This window comes from Pundamilia nyererei, unplaced genomic scaffold (assembly GCF_000239375.1).
Source record: "Pundamilia nyererei isolate P.nyererei 1_Seehausen unplaced genomic scaffold, PunNye1.0 scaffold00017, whole genome shotgun sequence".
NCBI lineage: Eukaryota > Metazoa > Chordata > Actinopteri > Cichliformes > Cichlidae > Pundamilia > Pundamilia nyererei.
Window position 1 is genome coordinate 1,012,614 of NW_005187418.1, and position 16,879 is coordinate 1,029,492.

General features: G+C 43.6%; 1 protein-coding gene across 6 annotated transcripts in view; it reads right to left on the minus strand.

Annotated features, from left to right (window-relative positions):
- The window catches only part of LOC102212872 (SRC kinase signaling inhibitor 1-like), a 138,877-nt gene that overhangs the window by 74,993 nt on the left and 47,005 nt on the right, over positions 1 to 16,879 (minus strand). For 5 of the 6 annotated variants that reach the window (XM_005725731.1, XM_005725732.1, XM_005725733.1 and 2 more), the window contains exon 2: positions 8,748 to 9,055. In XM_005725731.1, the coding sequence (XP_005725788.1) occupies positions 8,748 to 9,032 (285 nt within the window). In that variant the 5' untranslated portion in view covers positions 9,033 to 9,055. Of the gene's footprint in view, positions 1 to 780; positions 1,165 to 8,747; positions 9,056 to 16,879 lie in introns of those variants that run through there. The other variant, XM_005725735.1, reaches the window with a different exon arrangement.

The following is a 16,879-nucleotide window of genomic DNA, read 5'->3' on the forward strand; positions in this document are numbered from 1 at the left end:
AACATCTGATAATTGCAAAGTCAAGCACCCATTGTGTTCTAATCTCTGACACGTTCCCATTCGCACCGAGCTGTGTGCTGGGTAATCACCTGCTCGCCACGTTTATTCGCCTTAAATTGGAGTGGCGAAAAGAAAAGGAATCCACCGCCAAGTCACTCCACAGATAATTTAATGCACCAACAAGCGGACATTTTTTGGAACATAAAACCTGTCTCATCTAACACAAACAGGCCCCCTATGCACCGTGACTCGGTGATTACTGCCTGCAATATTTCTCAGTCACTTGAGCTGAAATCCCAAGGCGCACATACACGCTGAGACAGGCAGGACTCGTAGAAAGGAAAGAGAGGGATGAGCAGAGAGAGACGTGCACGCCTGACCTGCATGCCAACTAGCCATCTTTGTGCCCCCGTCACCCCCGCCTCCCTCCCTCACATCACTCTGTTTCCTTCTCCAAGCCCAAACACATCAACACATGTGCACTCCCAGCCTCACACGCGTCCACACATGCATCACTGCGGCACCTCGGACACACCTGACCCTCACCTGACTACATGACAACAACTGGACCCTCCCCTCTAAAAACACACACACACACACACACACACAAACTCAAACACAAGAGGTGTGTGCACTCATCAGCTCTACCTGGCTTTGCATCCACATACATGAGGAGCACACACACACACACCTTTACTTTTACTCCACCACCCTCCTCTCCATCACCTTCCAAGCGTCACACAGTCATGGCAGCACCACACAGGAAAAAGAGTGAGTTACCGTTTCTACTTAATGACGGCGCATCCTCCCGCTCCACACGCCTCCCTCTTCCTCCTCCCCCCTCTCCATTTTTTCTCCACTGCGGCTTCTCCGTGTGTGCGAGTGTGTTGGTGTGTATGTGTCTTTCCCTTGCCCCGAGAATCCGCCAGAGTCCCCCCTCGCCGGTGCCCGTAGTAGCGCCTAAGAGGCAGTTAGCACGTCTTCCTACCCCTCCTCCTCCTCCTCACCCTCCTCTTCCTCCTCTCTCTCTGTCCTCTTGTGTTTGTCACTCTATCTCGCCCCCCTCCATCCCGGACAGAGACGATAAAACGACCCCTCCCTCCTTGTCGCTCCTTCTCTCTCCCGCTGCTGCCGCCTCTCACTCAGTACAGCGTGTGCCTCCTTCCAAAGCCCAGGCATTGCCAACCATATGATATCACTCAGTTGCCTTATATGGGGAAACGGTGGGTTGCCATGACGACAGCAGACTCCACCTGTTTCTCCATCTCTCTCTCCCTCTCCCTCGGTCCACCCTGTTTCATCAGTAGAAAGAAGGTGTGGTCTGGGTAAATAAACGCAGCACATGGAGGGGAAAGAGGAGAGGGAGAATGCTCAGGTTTGTTTGCTTTCGTTCTCGGGGTGATGTGAGAAGATCAATTTCAGCCTGTGTTAAATACAGAGCTGGAATCAGGACAGGTAATCAATCAGTCTGTGCATTAGCCGCCCGCCACAGAGCAAAGAGGAGGAAGGACTCCTCTGCTGTAAACAGGGATGACCCCACAGACTGTAGGAGACATTAATAGCACAGCTGCTCATTGCTCAACAGACAAAGTTCATGAGGTGATAATACATAAATGTGCCTGGGCTAAGAGATAGGCTTGGGCATTTGGGAGGGGCACAGAGGACACGTTCTTATAGGTGAGGTGCTTTGGGCATACCCATCTGGCAAGAGAACCCGGAGCAGACACAGGACAGGCTGGAGAGATTGAGTTTGTTGCCCTGGGAATGCCTCAGTGTCCCAGGACAGCTAGAAGTGGTGGGTGGGGAGAGGGAGGCGTGGCTGTCTCTGCTTAAACTGCTGCCCACGCGATCAGATGGATGGATGTACATACGAATACTAAATAACCTGTTCCACACTAGTATTATGATACAGTATGCAGACTGGTTCTTTTTGGAAGATGTAAGACTGAAGGGGTATTCTCAACGCAACAATCAACTGAGGAGAAGGAAAATACGGAGCATTTGAAAACAATTCAAACATCTGAAAACAACCCAGCTTACTTGGTTTGGAAAATGGTCAGACGCTGACTCTGAAGTTACAGTAAACCACAGACTGTAGATAAAACAAGGGCATGCTTCTGAGCAATGTTCCCTCTAAGCTGCGCGTGTGCACAATTGCGCACTGCTGGCACTGTCTCTGCGCACAGAAAATCTGTGTTGCGCACAAAAAATCTGTGTTGTGCACAAAAAAAAAATCTAACTTGAATTGAAATTAAAATTAAAACTTTAACAATTCTGTTTTGCAGTGTTAGTCAGTGACTGGCTGCTCCCGTATGGGATTAGAACAATGCCACCTTACCCCATAGTCTAGCCAATAATGCGATTCACATTCGTATATACTAGGGGTCGGCAACCCTCGGCACGCGTGCCACAGTTGGTACGCGAAGGGTTACCTGATAGCACGACCATAGCTGGACTGGCCGTCGGGCATATTGGGCATTTGCTCGGTGGCCCGGTGACTTTTTTTTCTTTGTAACGATATAAACAATTAAAGGTGGTGGATTGGCCAGATGCTGGTCGGAGTGTAAAAATAACTCAGTTGTTTGGTGGTGGCGGTGCTTCCTCAGATTCAGTAACATTGGCAAGTGGTGGATGCCAGCAGGATGAGAGAAAGGGGAGGCAGGAGGAGAGACCCGAGGCGGCCGCTGGTCCGAGCGTCAGGTGAACTGAACTTCAGGTAAGAAGTTATGACTGCAGTCTATCTGGGTCAGATATAAACCAAGTTTAGGTTTATTTTCATTGTGCTGACTTTTTCGTACTGCGTGCTAGCTAGCATGACAGAGTTTCTATACAGCTGGGTGGGTGCTATGTTACTGATAGTGAACTTTATTTTATTCATAAGGTTAGTTAGTAGAGTTGCCAACCGTCCCGTAAAAAGACAGAATCATCTCGTATTCAGAGAAAATATTACGCGTTTCGTATTGAGCTGAAAATGAACAGTTTGTCCTGGACTTCAGCTACAATGGAAAAAGACACAAAGCTGGATTTATTCTGTTGTTACGCTGCAGCTGCCTCTTCTCCTCTCATTCTCTCCCCCTCCCTCTCCTGTTGCTACTTCAATCATGAAACTGATCAATGATCAGCTGATCGGCTTTCCTCTCTTGTTTGTTTATCGCCCACTTTGCGCCAGAAAGAGGAAACGGTGGATGTGGCGCTAAACAACAGCAGCACGTTTAAGCTTGATCAACTGTTGTTAGAATTTATTTAATATTAATTTCTAGTATCAGCTGATGTTTGCTGGAGCCACAGCTGTAAAAGCTGCTGGTCATGATGTCGGTTTGGATATGTGGTGAGAGGGAAACATGAAGATGAAACCAGGAGATGTCCTTACTGAATCATCAGAGCTGAACAGGCGATGGAGAAACAGGTTTACCTTTTAGGTGACATGAATGAGTTGAAGGACTGTTTCTGAGAGACAAATAACACCTGGATACTTTTCTAAGTAGCTGACAGCTGATAACTGTGCAGGGGCGGATCTAGCAAAGTGCTGCCAGGGGGGCAGGTAGGGCATTAACAGGGAAAAGGGGGGCACAAGGAAATAGTTTTCTTTCTTATTCTCATTTAAAATGTCTCACTTTTATTAAATAATTATCTGAAGCTTACAACCAAAGTTTTTATCTGATGTAAAATGTATAGAAATCATACATATACCAACAAGACTGTACATCACTGTCACAACAGTGTCTGTTTTCATTCAAAGGCTTTATGGCTTTTCCTATAATACCTGGGGGGCCGGTCTCTAGTCAAAATGCCCGGGCCCATTTTTTGTCCCAGTCCAGCCCTGACCAAACTGTTAGACACCATGAGGTGACTGCTGAATGTTACAGGTGTTACAGCAGTGATACATCTGCTGCTGTCAGGCCTGCAGGTATCAGGCTGTTGTTCTCCTTCATCTCATAGTGGACAGAAATTATTTTTAGGAGTGGCACAAATAATTTGATGCAGAACAGCTGATTGTTCTGTAAATAGTTTGAAATGTTTATTTAAAAAAAAAACGCCTTGGCTGCATTTTTAGGTAAACAGCTGCAAAAAACTTTGTTTGCATAACATTTTTGAAGAAGTAACTATATAATTAATTGCCCAACATTGGTCAATATATACTGTATTTTGCAGAGTTACAGACTCTCTCCCAGACCACAGACTCATAATACAAGTCAGAGCTTTATAAAAAAATAAAAAATAAAAAATAAAGAAAGTTGTGTTTTCAAAATTGGAGTTCAAGTTATTTTTACTTCCAATGGTGTTAACATGCTACACAGGTCATGAACAAGTTTTTTTTTACCTTTTCATTGTAAGTGGGCTAAAGCAGTTAATTAAAAAATAAATGTAAATGCTGTAATTTGATTATTTTAATAAACCATGTAACTTGGATGGATTGGATGCTGGCGTGACCACAGTGCACACGTCTGCTGTTGCTCACAGTGGTCCAAGGGACGCTCAGGGAGTTTGTGTGCTCGCTAAGACACGTGAAAAATTAGAGGGAACATTGCTTCTGAGTCTCAAAAGTCAAGCCCATCCAGAATTACCTTAACAACACATTCTTTCTCATGGCTAGCAGGGCGGTGATCGGTCCGGTTGCAAAAAGAGATCAGACTGTATAGAAGTCTATGGGAAAACTATGAATCTTTGACCTCAGGAAACACTTTTGTTTATGGGCTCAATCACTACTTTCATATCTTCTTGAATAAAACAGTAAAGCAGGCGGCGCTTATTGTCCGACAACTTGTGAATATCAAGTTGTTAGCCATTTTTTTGTAATCAGATGAGGATGTTTTATGGTCAGATCCAGCTTTCATCACGCCGTTATATACCAAGTGCCTTCATCCAATGGGAACACTGGATGCAGAGAGATAACAGTCCAAGTTCAGAGACAAAGGAAGCCTATGTAAAGATGTTTGATGGTCAACAACCAGGTTGGTCTTTGCTGTTTTGTTACAACCACCGGCGTGGCTCATTCACAAACTGGGTTATAGTGTTGGTAGGTGGGATCGTCATTCCCAAACCATCATTTATTAATAAGGAGGGATATTGTTGTGAAGGGATTTTTGTCTTCTCTTTCATTTCTCTCCTGAAGGTTTTTATAAAAACCACAATGTTTTTCCAATTCTAACCGAGTTTTAGTCTCTAAAGCACTAAAAAGAAGTGAAAGAAAAACTAAAATTGGCAAGTGAAAGAAATGCCAAACAATGTGGAAAGTAAGTGTTCTGATGGGATGGGAACCTAACAGACAAACCTGCAACTGATGTCACCACCAGCCTGCAAAGCTCCAAATGCAGACTTTGGCCTATATAATAATCCTGTTTGGGGTAAAATGCACCCGTTTGCCTCAGAAAAATAATGTGTTGAAACTGACAGCACTATCTCAGTAATTCCAGAACTCGGTGCAGGAATGTCTTCTGTATAACTAGGACACACTAGAGCCTTTGACAAATCTGCACATTTTTCCCCCATAAGAATGAGGACAGCCTGACCTTAACTTGGGGGTTCAACAAGCACTTTGGATTCTGGCCCTCCTTTATATGTTGGAGCTTTCTTTAAACAACAGCCGGTCAGAGCGACTCGGCTTGCAGTGAGTTGGATGGCATGCTTGCACCCTACCTGGATTTGCCCTCATTTCTCCTGCACAGAAAACCAAAGTTAGGCCAAGTCCAGTTCTGTGACCCTGGAAAAGCCTCTCATGAAACCCAGAGACATTTTAGTCCCTTTCTCTCAGGCAACAGATCCAGGTCAGCTCAGCTGACCATTCGTATGAGTCATTCAGGCTTCTTCCTTCACTAATAAGGTACAGCATCACACTGGTTGGCACCAGGATTGAGTACAGAAGGATCTTTTTAAAGTTTACATGACGATGTGTCCTGACAAAGGACTAAATTTATCGGATCTATTGCTTTTATAACTTAGAGAAACCTTGGGTGCTAATAAAGATAAATGCAAAAAAAGTCAAGATGGAAGTGAAATAAACTGTAGTTCCTCTAATGGCCAGCAGAGGTTTTCTGGAAAACCAAAATAAACCCCAAGTTAAAATTTTCAACTTTACATCCCTAAAAGTATGTTTGGTCTCTATAGATAGTGTACATGTTCCAGCCACCAGGGGTAAAAATCAGAAAACTGATAAATGAATCTATTCATGACACAAATGACCCTACAGACTATGAAAAATGGACATAGCAACGTGACATGACACACTGGGTTTTGAAAATGTCTATTTCCACTGTAAAGTTGTACATTTTAACATTTTAAGTCTGTCGGGATTGACTCGTTTTTGAAACCAGACTCAAGTGGCCATTAGAGGAACGGCGGTTTTTCTTTATTTTTGTAGCCCCGGCAGGTGCTGTTTGCTCCAGCCCCGCATTTTAGATATGACATCATCTCCTTCTGAGAAAGACTGAAAATAAGCCCCTATGGCTGAATGTTATTCCCTAAAGCCGAACAGAGAAGAGCTGCAGCAGACCATCTGTCACAGGTATCAAATGAGAGCATGCGTTGATGGATGGCAGAGTGAAGCTGAGAATATGAAGCAAAGAAAAAAAAAGACAGAGCAAAGGGAGGGAGGAGATTTGATGAAGGGAGGTGTCTCACATTTTGACATTCGCTCGCTGTCTCACTTCAATTCTTTTCTCCATATTCTATTGCTGACGTTTTTCAGGTAATAACCGCTGAGAAGGTGGCCATTTCTGGCCCAGCGAGCAGGTCGTAAACATGCCTCCACTGCATCCGTGTGTCTAAAGCCCCAGAGGCATCTCGCCACATAATGCTCTTGTTTGGGTTTGCAGGCCCGCTGATGTGCTGCTATTATCTCTCAGGAAGAAAATGTTCACATGTAGAAGCCGACAGCCCTTGGAGAGCACTCATACCTCCCCCGAGGATGCACCCCCCTCTAGATTTGTATAAAACTGTGGATGTGGCTCTGTGTCATAATCCATACACGATATGAGCTTTTATTGATCAAATTAGGACTTCATAAGGAAACAAGTCCTTACTGGGAGGTTCTAAAACCACTGAATCAGTCCTAGTTCAATCCTAGAAATCTGTTGACCAATTAAAATGTTGCACAGGACCAGAAAAGCATCACTAACTTTAACAGATAGTGTATTTTTGTTCCCTATGACCACCAATTATTTTGCTTTTTGTACTGAATTCATTTACTCTTTCTGATCTGTTCGCGTAGGAGCTGACTACATGGATGAAAGTCACTGTCAAACTAATTTTATTCCAATGTCTTATATATTTCCTTTCATATGATATGGATATGTATGGATATATTTATGATTTGAATTGTGACATGCTGCCCTGTCAGCGATACCGGACACATTTGCTGGGAGCAGAGGCAGAGGATATCATCCTCTTTTCTTTTTGCAGACGATCCTTGCCTCCTGACTTCATCAAACGTGACCTCTAGCTTGCGCTGGGGCGATTTGGAGCAGCCAAGTGTGAAGCACATGGAAAGAGAATTAGCCCCTCTGAGTCTGAGCTGTGATTCTCCACTGGAAAGGGCTGGATTGCCCTCTCCTGCCTGGAGTATCTCTGGTTTACAAGTGAGAAGTGAGTGGAGCGGGACACTGACAGATGTATTTGCACAGCTTCTGCAGTGGTGTGGATGCTGTATCAGTCTGCTGTGGTAATGAGAGGAAGTTGTGAAACACAAACAGCCATGTTCCTGCCCTCATCTATGGCCACAAGCTGTGCGTGCCAAAAGAGTAGGATCGTGGCAGAAATGAGCTTCCTCCAAAGGCTGTCTGGGCTCTCCCTTAGAGACAGGGTGAGCAGCTCCTTCAGGAGAGGCTCGGAGTAGAGCTGCTACACAAAATCGAAAGGAGCCGGAGGAGGTGGGTTTGAGCATACTAGGTGAAGTATACGGTGTCGATTTAATTAGTCCCCCACCGAGGCTGCAGAGAAAACCTTAACTGACCCTTTGTATAGTTTTATACAGGAGAAGGTAAAAATAAATATCGAATTTCTGTCTTCTGAATTTAAACACACGATCTCTGAGTAAAAACGATTGGTAGATTGGATGATCGAAGTTTTAAAAAATCGAGTCATGTTTAAGTTGTTGAATTGAGTTGGATTGATAAGGGGCTTTTATTAAAGTGACAGGGCAGTAAAATCTGGTTTCAGGTGGTTTTTGTTGATTTCAGAATTCTAGTTTTTATTCTTATAATGTGTTTTTTTCACGCCTGGTTTATTTTCATTTTAGTTAACTCCAATAACCTCAGCTGTTGTCATCAGTGACAAGACAGAAGCTCACAGTGAAAGCAAAGTGTCTACTGTGACTTAAAAAACCTGCCATTTGAGTTCCCTTCATCATTTTGCGTATGCATGCTGCCTTCTGTAGGTATTCTCGCAGGACTGTTCGCTCGATTTCCTGACAAACTATAAAAGAAACCACATAAACTGCAGTTGACTGATTAGAAACAACTTCTTTCCGCCTGCTAAGATAAACAGTATGAGTCACGATGAAGGTGGTGTATCCTGCACCAATCGTCCTCAGGAGGATTGATGGAAACAGGAAAATAATCCCACCTTCTATTTTTATGGAAATTGGGAGTGAATGCGAGAGATTTAGCTCATCATAAGTAGAATTAACAAGGATTAAAGTGCCAAGACCACCACTGCTGCGGTTATAATTACTCATGTCACAAAGGGAAGTATTCGTCCGCTCATTGTTTCTTTTTGGTTTGTTCACATCAGAGCAGAAAGTGTGAAAGTACCTGTCGGCCCGCAGCGGGGGAGCCCTGTGACATGCTGCTGGGGCTGTTGGAGAACTTGTTTTTCTGGAGGTCCATGATGGCGTCTCGCTGACGCTCTATGTCAGCCTTGTGGATGCTGTTCAGGGCCTCCAGGCTCTTGGCGGCCACAGAGTTGTGCCGGCGGTCCAGCGAGGACGACGTGAAGCCCCCGTTGCTGTTGTCGGGGAACCGTCGGGCCCCGCGGCCACCAGTGGCAGCCAGGGTGTGGTAATCCCGGGGGAACTCGGCATCGCCGGCAGAGATCATGGGACCCTTTCTCTTCTCTCGACCTGCAGCCAGAAGATGGAAGGGAGGGGAATTTAAAGAGTGAATGGTGAGACAGTGAAAAATGTCTTTGGTAACAAGATCATGTCTTACGATGAAATCTGAAAACAGTGGCATGATTTTCAGGCTCATGTGCACCAGTACACACGATACCACAGGAAAAGCAGCTGCACGAGAGAGAAACTCACTTGAAATTGGAGTCATTCCATCTCAGTTCATCAACATTTTAAAACATTTCCCACCTGACCATCACAGATTTACCTAAAAAATCATTAGTTCTTGATTAGTTGATAAGTAAAGCTAATGGGATTTTAACATTTTGGGGGGAATGACAGCAGGAGCCTGAATCTTTGTTTTATTCTGGCCATCTTTCCCAACCAAGTCTGTGATGGCCAGGTGGGAGCCATCGGATGAACTGGCACGGATTCATCCCTTTACACCCGAACAGATATTTGAACTCTGAGGTTAATAGCTGCTTAAAAACAATGCAAAAGATTTAGCAGTAAAATAGCAGTAAGTATGCATTATGTCCATTGTGTCATGTGTTGCACGCAACCACCTGTATGTTATCATTCATAAGGTTATTCTTGTCTCGCTTACTGAATTGCATTCATCAAAAAAGTGTGGGAAGTTATTGTTTTAGGTCTTAAGATTCTTTCCATCTGTCCCAAACAGCAGATCAGTAAGAACTCCACAAATTTAAAGCCATTTCTGTGTTTAATTGTTATTGCTCATGATTCTTGGAAAGTACACTCTTATGAAAGAGATTTTTGATTTTAATGTAATAAAAATTAAATGTAATAAATGTAATTTGTTATTCCGCCATTCGAGCTTTCATTCCATGAGCATTATAAGACTCCAGTAGCATGTACTGTACATGCTGTTTATAGTCAGCTGGTAAAAGAATGGACAGGCAGATGTGCTTTAATCTGCTCATTGGGCTGTGAGTGAATGAGGTGGTTATCTCTGATATCACTGATCCAACTGTCTAAACATGCTGTAGTTAATAGTTTGGACCTTGAGGCTTGTCAGCCGTGAGTGTTAATGTGAGGGCCAACGATGATACTGCAGTAACAGCCATAAAAACTCACTTTGTCCTTCAGCAACCTGCACAGTACACAACAAAACACTCTGTTCTCTCCCCCTATACACACGCGCACACACACACACACACATACACACACACACACGCACACACACACACACACACACACACACACGCACACACACACACACACACACACACTGCTGTCGTTCTGTTACACAAACACACCTCAGGCAAAATACCCCGTGTGAAAACAGTGGGAACATCTGTCTATTCCAACAACTGCAACTATCCCAGGAACCCAGAGGCGAAAGAAAAAACTGTCGAACAGCAAAATCTCTCGCTATCACATGACAGCAGCGCTGCCTCACACACGTGTCAAAGTCTGTCAAGGAAACAGTGACATGAATGGGAATGAAGTCTCCGTGCATGGGGAACAGTTTAGTGCCCCCTTGTGACCGCTGACGCATAAAGCACGGCTGGCCTCGTGGAGGTGATCCGTTACAGTCGGCGCGCTGTTTGCATGAGTGAACAGGCTTAGTTTCATTATTTATGCACAAGTTATAAGGAGACACAGAAAGGAAAATAATGTGCATGGAGAGGATAAGGAACAGGATACACCTGACTTACTAATGTGCTCATTGAGTTTATGACCCAGACCACATGTTTTGAAATGTTTGGTAAGAGGATGAAGCAGAAATATTTCACTCTCCTGCACAGTATATAAATAAAAAGGTTCATTTGTGGAAATTGTTTCTAATTTCAACCTTTACTGCAAACCCCGTCAGAGTATTTCATTTTTAGCTTTTGGCTTTGAGGTCTTGGCCTTTTTTTGTGCCAAAGAAAATCATCAATCACATGAAAGAGGATGGAGGGAATATCTGCTCTGCCACCTTAACAGAGAGCACAGCACTGACAATCAGGTTTCAGTTATAAAAGTGAAGTTAATCAATAAAAGAATCCACTTGTTGGCAAAATTCTTCAACTGAAAGGCTTCGCTTAGATAGCTGCTGTTCTTCGAGGGCCATACTGCATAACAAAGAGCAGCTGATGGTGAAGGGTTGAGGTGGGAGGTTCATCCCCAGGATGGATCCATTGCAGGTTTGTGATGATTTTCATTAAAAGAAATAAGTAAAGGAAGCTCTGGGGAATAAATTTGACTTAGTCATGGTCAGAAATAGAGAGATCATCAGTGAAACTTCAGAAATGTCAAAATTCTGCAGTAAAATAGCTGCTCGATGCTTATTTTGACAATTCAAGAAAAGTCAAGCTGCTGATGGGATTTTTCTAATGAATGGCATCAGGGTAAACTCTCAGATTTTGGTGCTCGTATCCACTTTTAAGGGATAGCAGCTCTGTGCTGTGCATGATGAAAGTGTTTAAACCCTCTAAAGAGAGAGAGAGAGGAAGAAAGTAAACAGCAGCAGCACTGCAGGAGGATCTGATAAAACACAGCAAGGACGCTGACCCCGTGGTATTTGAATCAAATACAGAGCTTCAATCTGATCAGAGGTTATCTGTTGAGTTTTCAGCCACATCCCCTGACTTTATTCTGCAGCTAATGGGAGTGGGAGTGATGCATCGAGACACACAGGCACATAATGTACCGGCGGTGGACTACAAACAAACTGTAAATTACAGGCCCTGTAGTGTAGCGTTCGACGGCCGGAGCCTCTGTGCATTATTGATCTGTCCCGTCGGGTCCTCTTATTGACCTGCCGAGCAGCACAGATGCACTAAAGCAAGACTTTTGACTTTATAAACTCAAAGTTAAGAAACTGTCATACTGCTTGAAGTTACAGATGCCCTTGCATGTATAATTTATGCTTATTTTATTAGAAATCCATCTAAAGCTGCATAATGATAGTGCCATGCTGAGTAAACACTACTCAGAAAGTTCCCATGGTGTTCAAAGTTCCACGATTCTGGAAATGGTCGGGGTCGGGGTGTGCATCACCATGACTCGTCTGCATTCGCGCCTGTGAATCCGAAATGTTGCCAGTCTGTGGATTCAGCCTGGCAACAGAAATATTTGTAGCTGTACAGTCTGAAAGAAAAGCGTCCGAGGTGGTCACAGATGTAATTCTTCAGCAACATACCGGTGTGTATCCATGGCAGGAAAGAAAAGAAGGTTATAAAACAGAGGCAGTGGGGGTGGGGGGATCAGGAGAGACGAAGGGAATGTCGAGACAGGGGCTTGTCACTTTAAATTATGTGAAGCCTTCTGCAAACACAATATGCAGTAAAGGGGGAGGTGGTGGGAGTTTGTATGTGGGGCAAAGAGACGCTGTATCTTACCAGGCTGAGCACTGCTGGTCATCTGCTGCAATACCTGCTGGGATTTACTGTACAGTAACTGTGTTACAGTGATGGTGCAACAACATCTGTCCCACATTTCAGCGTGACTTATTCGGTCCAGCCGTTTGGTGAAAATGTGAACTCGACATGCAAACAAATACACACAATCACAACTGGGAGCTGCCCAGTAAAACCAGTGTTCAGCTGGGGGCAGTGGGCAATAACAGCCGACCCTTTTTCCAGTCATAAGATTCTCTTTTGTCCCAGTTTTGTTCAGTTGTCTTTACTCATAAAATTTGATTTGTTTCCTAAATGAAGAAAAAAGATGTGAAACGATCTGATTGTGTGATTGTCGAGATTAGATTTGTTCCTCTGGAAAGAGTTTCAGTTTGATGACAATTGTGTTACAGAAGCAATCAACTCCAAACTAAGCTTTAATTTTTTTTTTTAATTCCTCCAAACTTCAGTCTTTACAGATCAGGCCTGCTATAATATCAGATTTATTTTTTAATCGGAGAACAAAAGCGCAGTGACTCAATCACAAAATGTAGACACACTTGGTAGTCGGTGCTCAGAGTACAACAGTAAAGCTTAACAGCTAAAATTAGTTCAGACCAAGCAGCAACCTCCAGGGCTGAAAGTGAAGCTAGTGCTGCCAAATGTGTAGTTCCTCCAACGGCCATTGGAGGCTCCAAAAATGAGTCTCATGCTAACGTGTCCAAACTTACAGCAGAACAAACGTGTTTAGAGCCTGCTGCAAGATACACATTTCACCTCTGTGGAAGGTTCATTCCTTTATGAAAATGATACAGACCCCAAAGTACATTATCCAAACTGTATTTAGAGATCTGCCCCGTTTAGCAGGTGTCCACATGCAGGTAGTTGTAACCCATCGCTGTCTGCTAGGCCTCATCCGCTACTCTGAGTCACTGAACTGCACCTCTCGACTCTCTGCGTGTGTTTATTAATTCATTACTCAGCACTGGCAAGCAGATATGTGTGTCCAAGTCCAAGAGAAAGTCTATAAAGCCAAAGAAATCCAACAGAAGTTACACAAGGAAACAGAGAAAGAACACAAACAGTTGCTGTAACAAAAGACAAAGGGAAGACAACACCATTTATACTCCCACACTGAGGGCTAATCAAAAGAATTAGACACAGCTGGGAGGAAATGAGACACAGGTGCACAATCAATAAAACCACAGGGGAGGAAGTAAAACTGGATACAAGACACAGACGGCAACTAACTATCGAAGTAAAACAGGAAGAAGGTAACAGTAACTGGGAAACTCAGACGCAAAAACAAACTTGATACAGGAAAAGACACAAAAAGAAAATAGTGGGAAGGACTGAGGAAAATATTAAACTCTATTAACTGGAATTAAGAACTCTTAATGGCAAAATCACTGGACATCCCACATCTCATAAATGCAGTTTCTGCACTCTGGTTAGTGCTAAATTATCTCAGATTAGGGATGTGAGAGAGAAATGATTTGGATAACTGATGCAGTACTTATCAGATGTTGGGACACCACCTTCAACTAGCCCTCAACAGATGGCTTCTCCCCCTCCTCTCTGTCTTTGGCAGGAGATGCAAAGCTGTTGGGTGGAAGACAGTTGCAGAAACCTGATATTCCCACACCTCTACTCATTCCAGTGTAAGGTCCTGCTGGGAAAACATGGTTATCTGAATGTTACTACCACACACCTGAACATTGCGGCTAGGGATGCGTATCGAAAACCGGTTCTTGTTGAGAACCGGTTCCCACTGTTTCAATTCCTTGGAATCGTTTGCCACTTTTAAAAACGATTCCCTTATCGATTCCAGTCGCCCCGAATGACGTCATCACGTTGAGTAGCGTCTTTTACCCAGTAGGAAACACGGCGCCTGAGCGGCACAAACGCTCAAAAGTTTGGTTACACTTTATGAGAAAGGATGACAACAGGGCAACGTGCAATACTTGCAAAGTAGAGATTTCATCAAAGGGAGGAAACACTACGAATATGCAAAAGCATTTGCTCAAAAAACACGCGATTGCTTTCAACGAATGTCGTGTTTTTGATCCGCTCCGGACTAGCGAAGCTCAACCCAGCAGCAGCGGTAGCGTTTCCACGTCCTCTCCCGTTAATACTGCAGGTAACTAATCAATTAGAATTGCATATTATGTTAGCGCGATTTACCTTATTACAAAACCTGCTATTACTGTGCGTTGCATTTAGATAACCATGATGAGAGAGACAGAGTCTGGCTCAGATGCTGGCAGTTCTCGCTGCAGTCTACCGGTAGCGTCTCCTTTCAGGCCAGGATAGACGAATGTCACCCAGCAGTGTCTAAGTTTGTGGTAAAAGGCTTGCACCCATTTGCCACAGCAGATGCTCCCGATTTCACTTTGGTAAGTGAATGTGTTTAATTGTAGGCAGGGACATTACTGGATATTCTTGTGTAATTGCTACAGAATAATTTATGTTAAACTTTGTTATTGCTACAGGAGAATATTTATTTTATTATTTTACATATACATTTTTTTCCTGGGGACCCTGTGACACCCCATTGAAGAGCCGTAGGCTGGATCTCTTAAGATCTCACTGTTGGGTTTGTAAGGCCATGTTACTCCTAAATTTCTATCTTGTTCAAAGAGAAGCTATAAAACACAGTTCTAAGCTAATCGACTTTAGTGTTCTCCTTTTTTTTTTTAAAGAATTGATAAGAGAATCGATAAGGAATCAAATCGTTAAACAGAATCGAAAATGGAATCGGAATCGTTAAAATCTTATCAATACCCATCCCTAATTGCGGCTGCCAAACATCACCCCATGGTAACAGCCCTCCCTCATGGCAGGAAGTGCCTTCAGGAGCGCCTCCAGAACAGGTCAAGGAGGCCAAAATTCTCCAAAATCACAGCCAGTTGTGGAAAATGTTTCCTTTTGTGTTTCCCTGAAGAAAATACAATGGTTTTAATGCTATCATCTACATACATGAATGAGCCATTTCATTAGGTACACCTGTTCAACTGCTCGCTAATGCAAGTATGTCATGAGCCAATCACATGGCAGGAATTTGATGCATTTAGTTAGATGCATGAGTTCATTTTATTGAAATGGCCTCCACAGTCCCCAGACCTCAATCCAACAGAGCACCGTTGGCATGCAGAGGAATGAGAGTTTCACATCACAGGTGTACAGCTGATTAATCTGCAACAACTGTGCAATGTTTTCATGTGAACATGGAATTTCTCCAGCACCTTGTTGAATCTGTGCCACAGAGAACAAAGGCAGCTCCAGAGACACCAGGGGGTCTCAAGATGTACCTAAAAAGTGTTGGGTGAGTCTATATTTCAGAGGCATTTCCAAAGTTTCCATTTGGGTGATGCGGTGGGGACTGAGTCAGGGGATCCCACAGGAAATCAGATAATTTGATTAGAAAGAAATAAAACAGAGGATAAACCTGACATTGAAAGAGAGGCCCTCTTTGGACATGCACCTGCATATATTAACTGAATTTATTCACCGGTGATGTACTAATTGAGCACCGTGTCTTGTTTTATCTGTAATGAGTGCTGGATTACATAATTCTTACATAACTGAATGAACTGACGGCCCCTCTGGGCTCCTTCGACTGGTTTTGAAGCCCTGGCAAAACTTTGCCACCTCCTACCGATGACAGATTTTAATGGCTGACCTTTGCTCATCAGATCTCCTTTTAAAAAAGCATCTCTGAACATGCTGACATTTTCCGTTTGAGCCTCAGTTTTACTGCATACTGATTTCAGGTGAATTTATTCCAGTCCTCCCTCTAGTATCTCATTTGTTTAGTAAATTCAAGTAGGCAAATGTTCACATAAAACCCAGAGCAGCTCGTGTTACTTAAATCATGGCATTACTCATCCGTGTGTAAAGCAGCTACAACCCTGCATGGTGTTTTATCTCCTTAACTCCACCATGCTATTATTGCTCCTGGTGATGGTTAATGGGCTGCCACCTCCTCCCAGCTTGCTACTGGCACCACCTTTGTTATTACGGCTCTTCAGCTGTTATCGGTGCTGCCAGTCCATCTGATGAATTGCCCTTGAATTGTTTTATTTTACTCACATTGTTGAATCTTTAAAGTTGACACTGATGTCACTGTCATATTTCTGCCTTGCTTGCATGGATGCAAACCCGTGTACAAGCCCACTGAGGATAATTCCAAGGAATTACCTCCATTTATCACAACCAAGCCTAAACTTGGACTCGAACATTCTGGCCTTCCATATCAAGATCATAAATCCCTCTGTCCCCTTAAACTATTAAATTGTCTGTTTCATTCTCTACTGGATGCTAATAATGCAAACTCACAGAATAAGATGTTTGTTCCTCCCACACATGCTTATACAAAGTTGCCATGCTGACCTCCCTGCATGATTCATTCTTCTGTGTTCATTAGAGTTGAGGGGAGACTAAAAAGCCAGAGAATGATTGTGATTGGGCCACTGATGCCATATTTCAG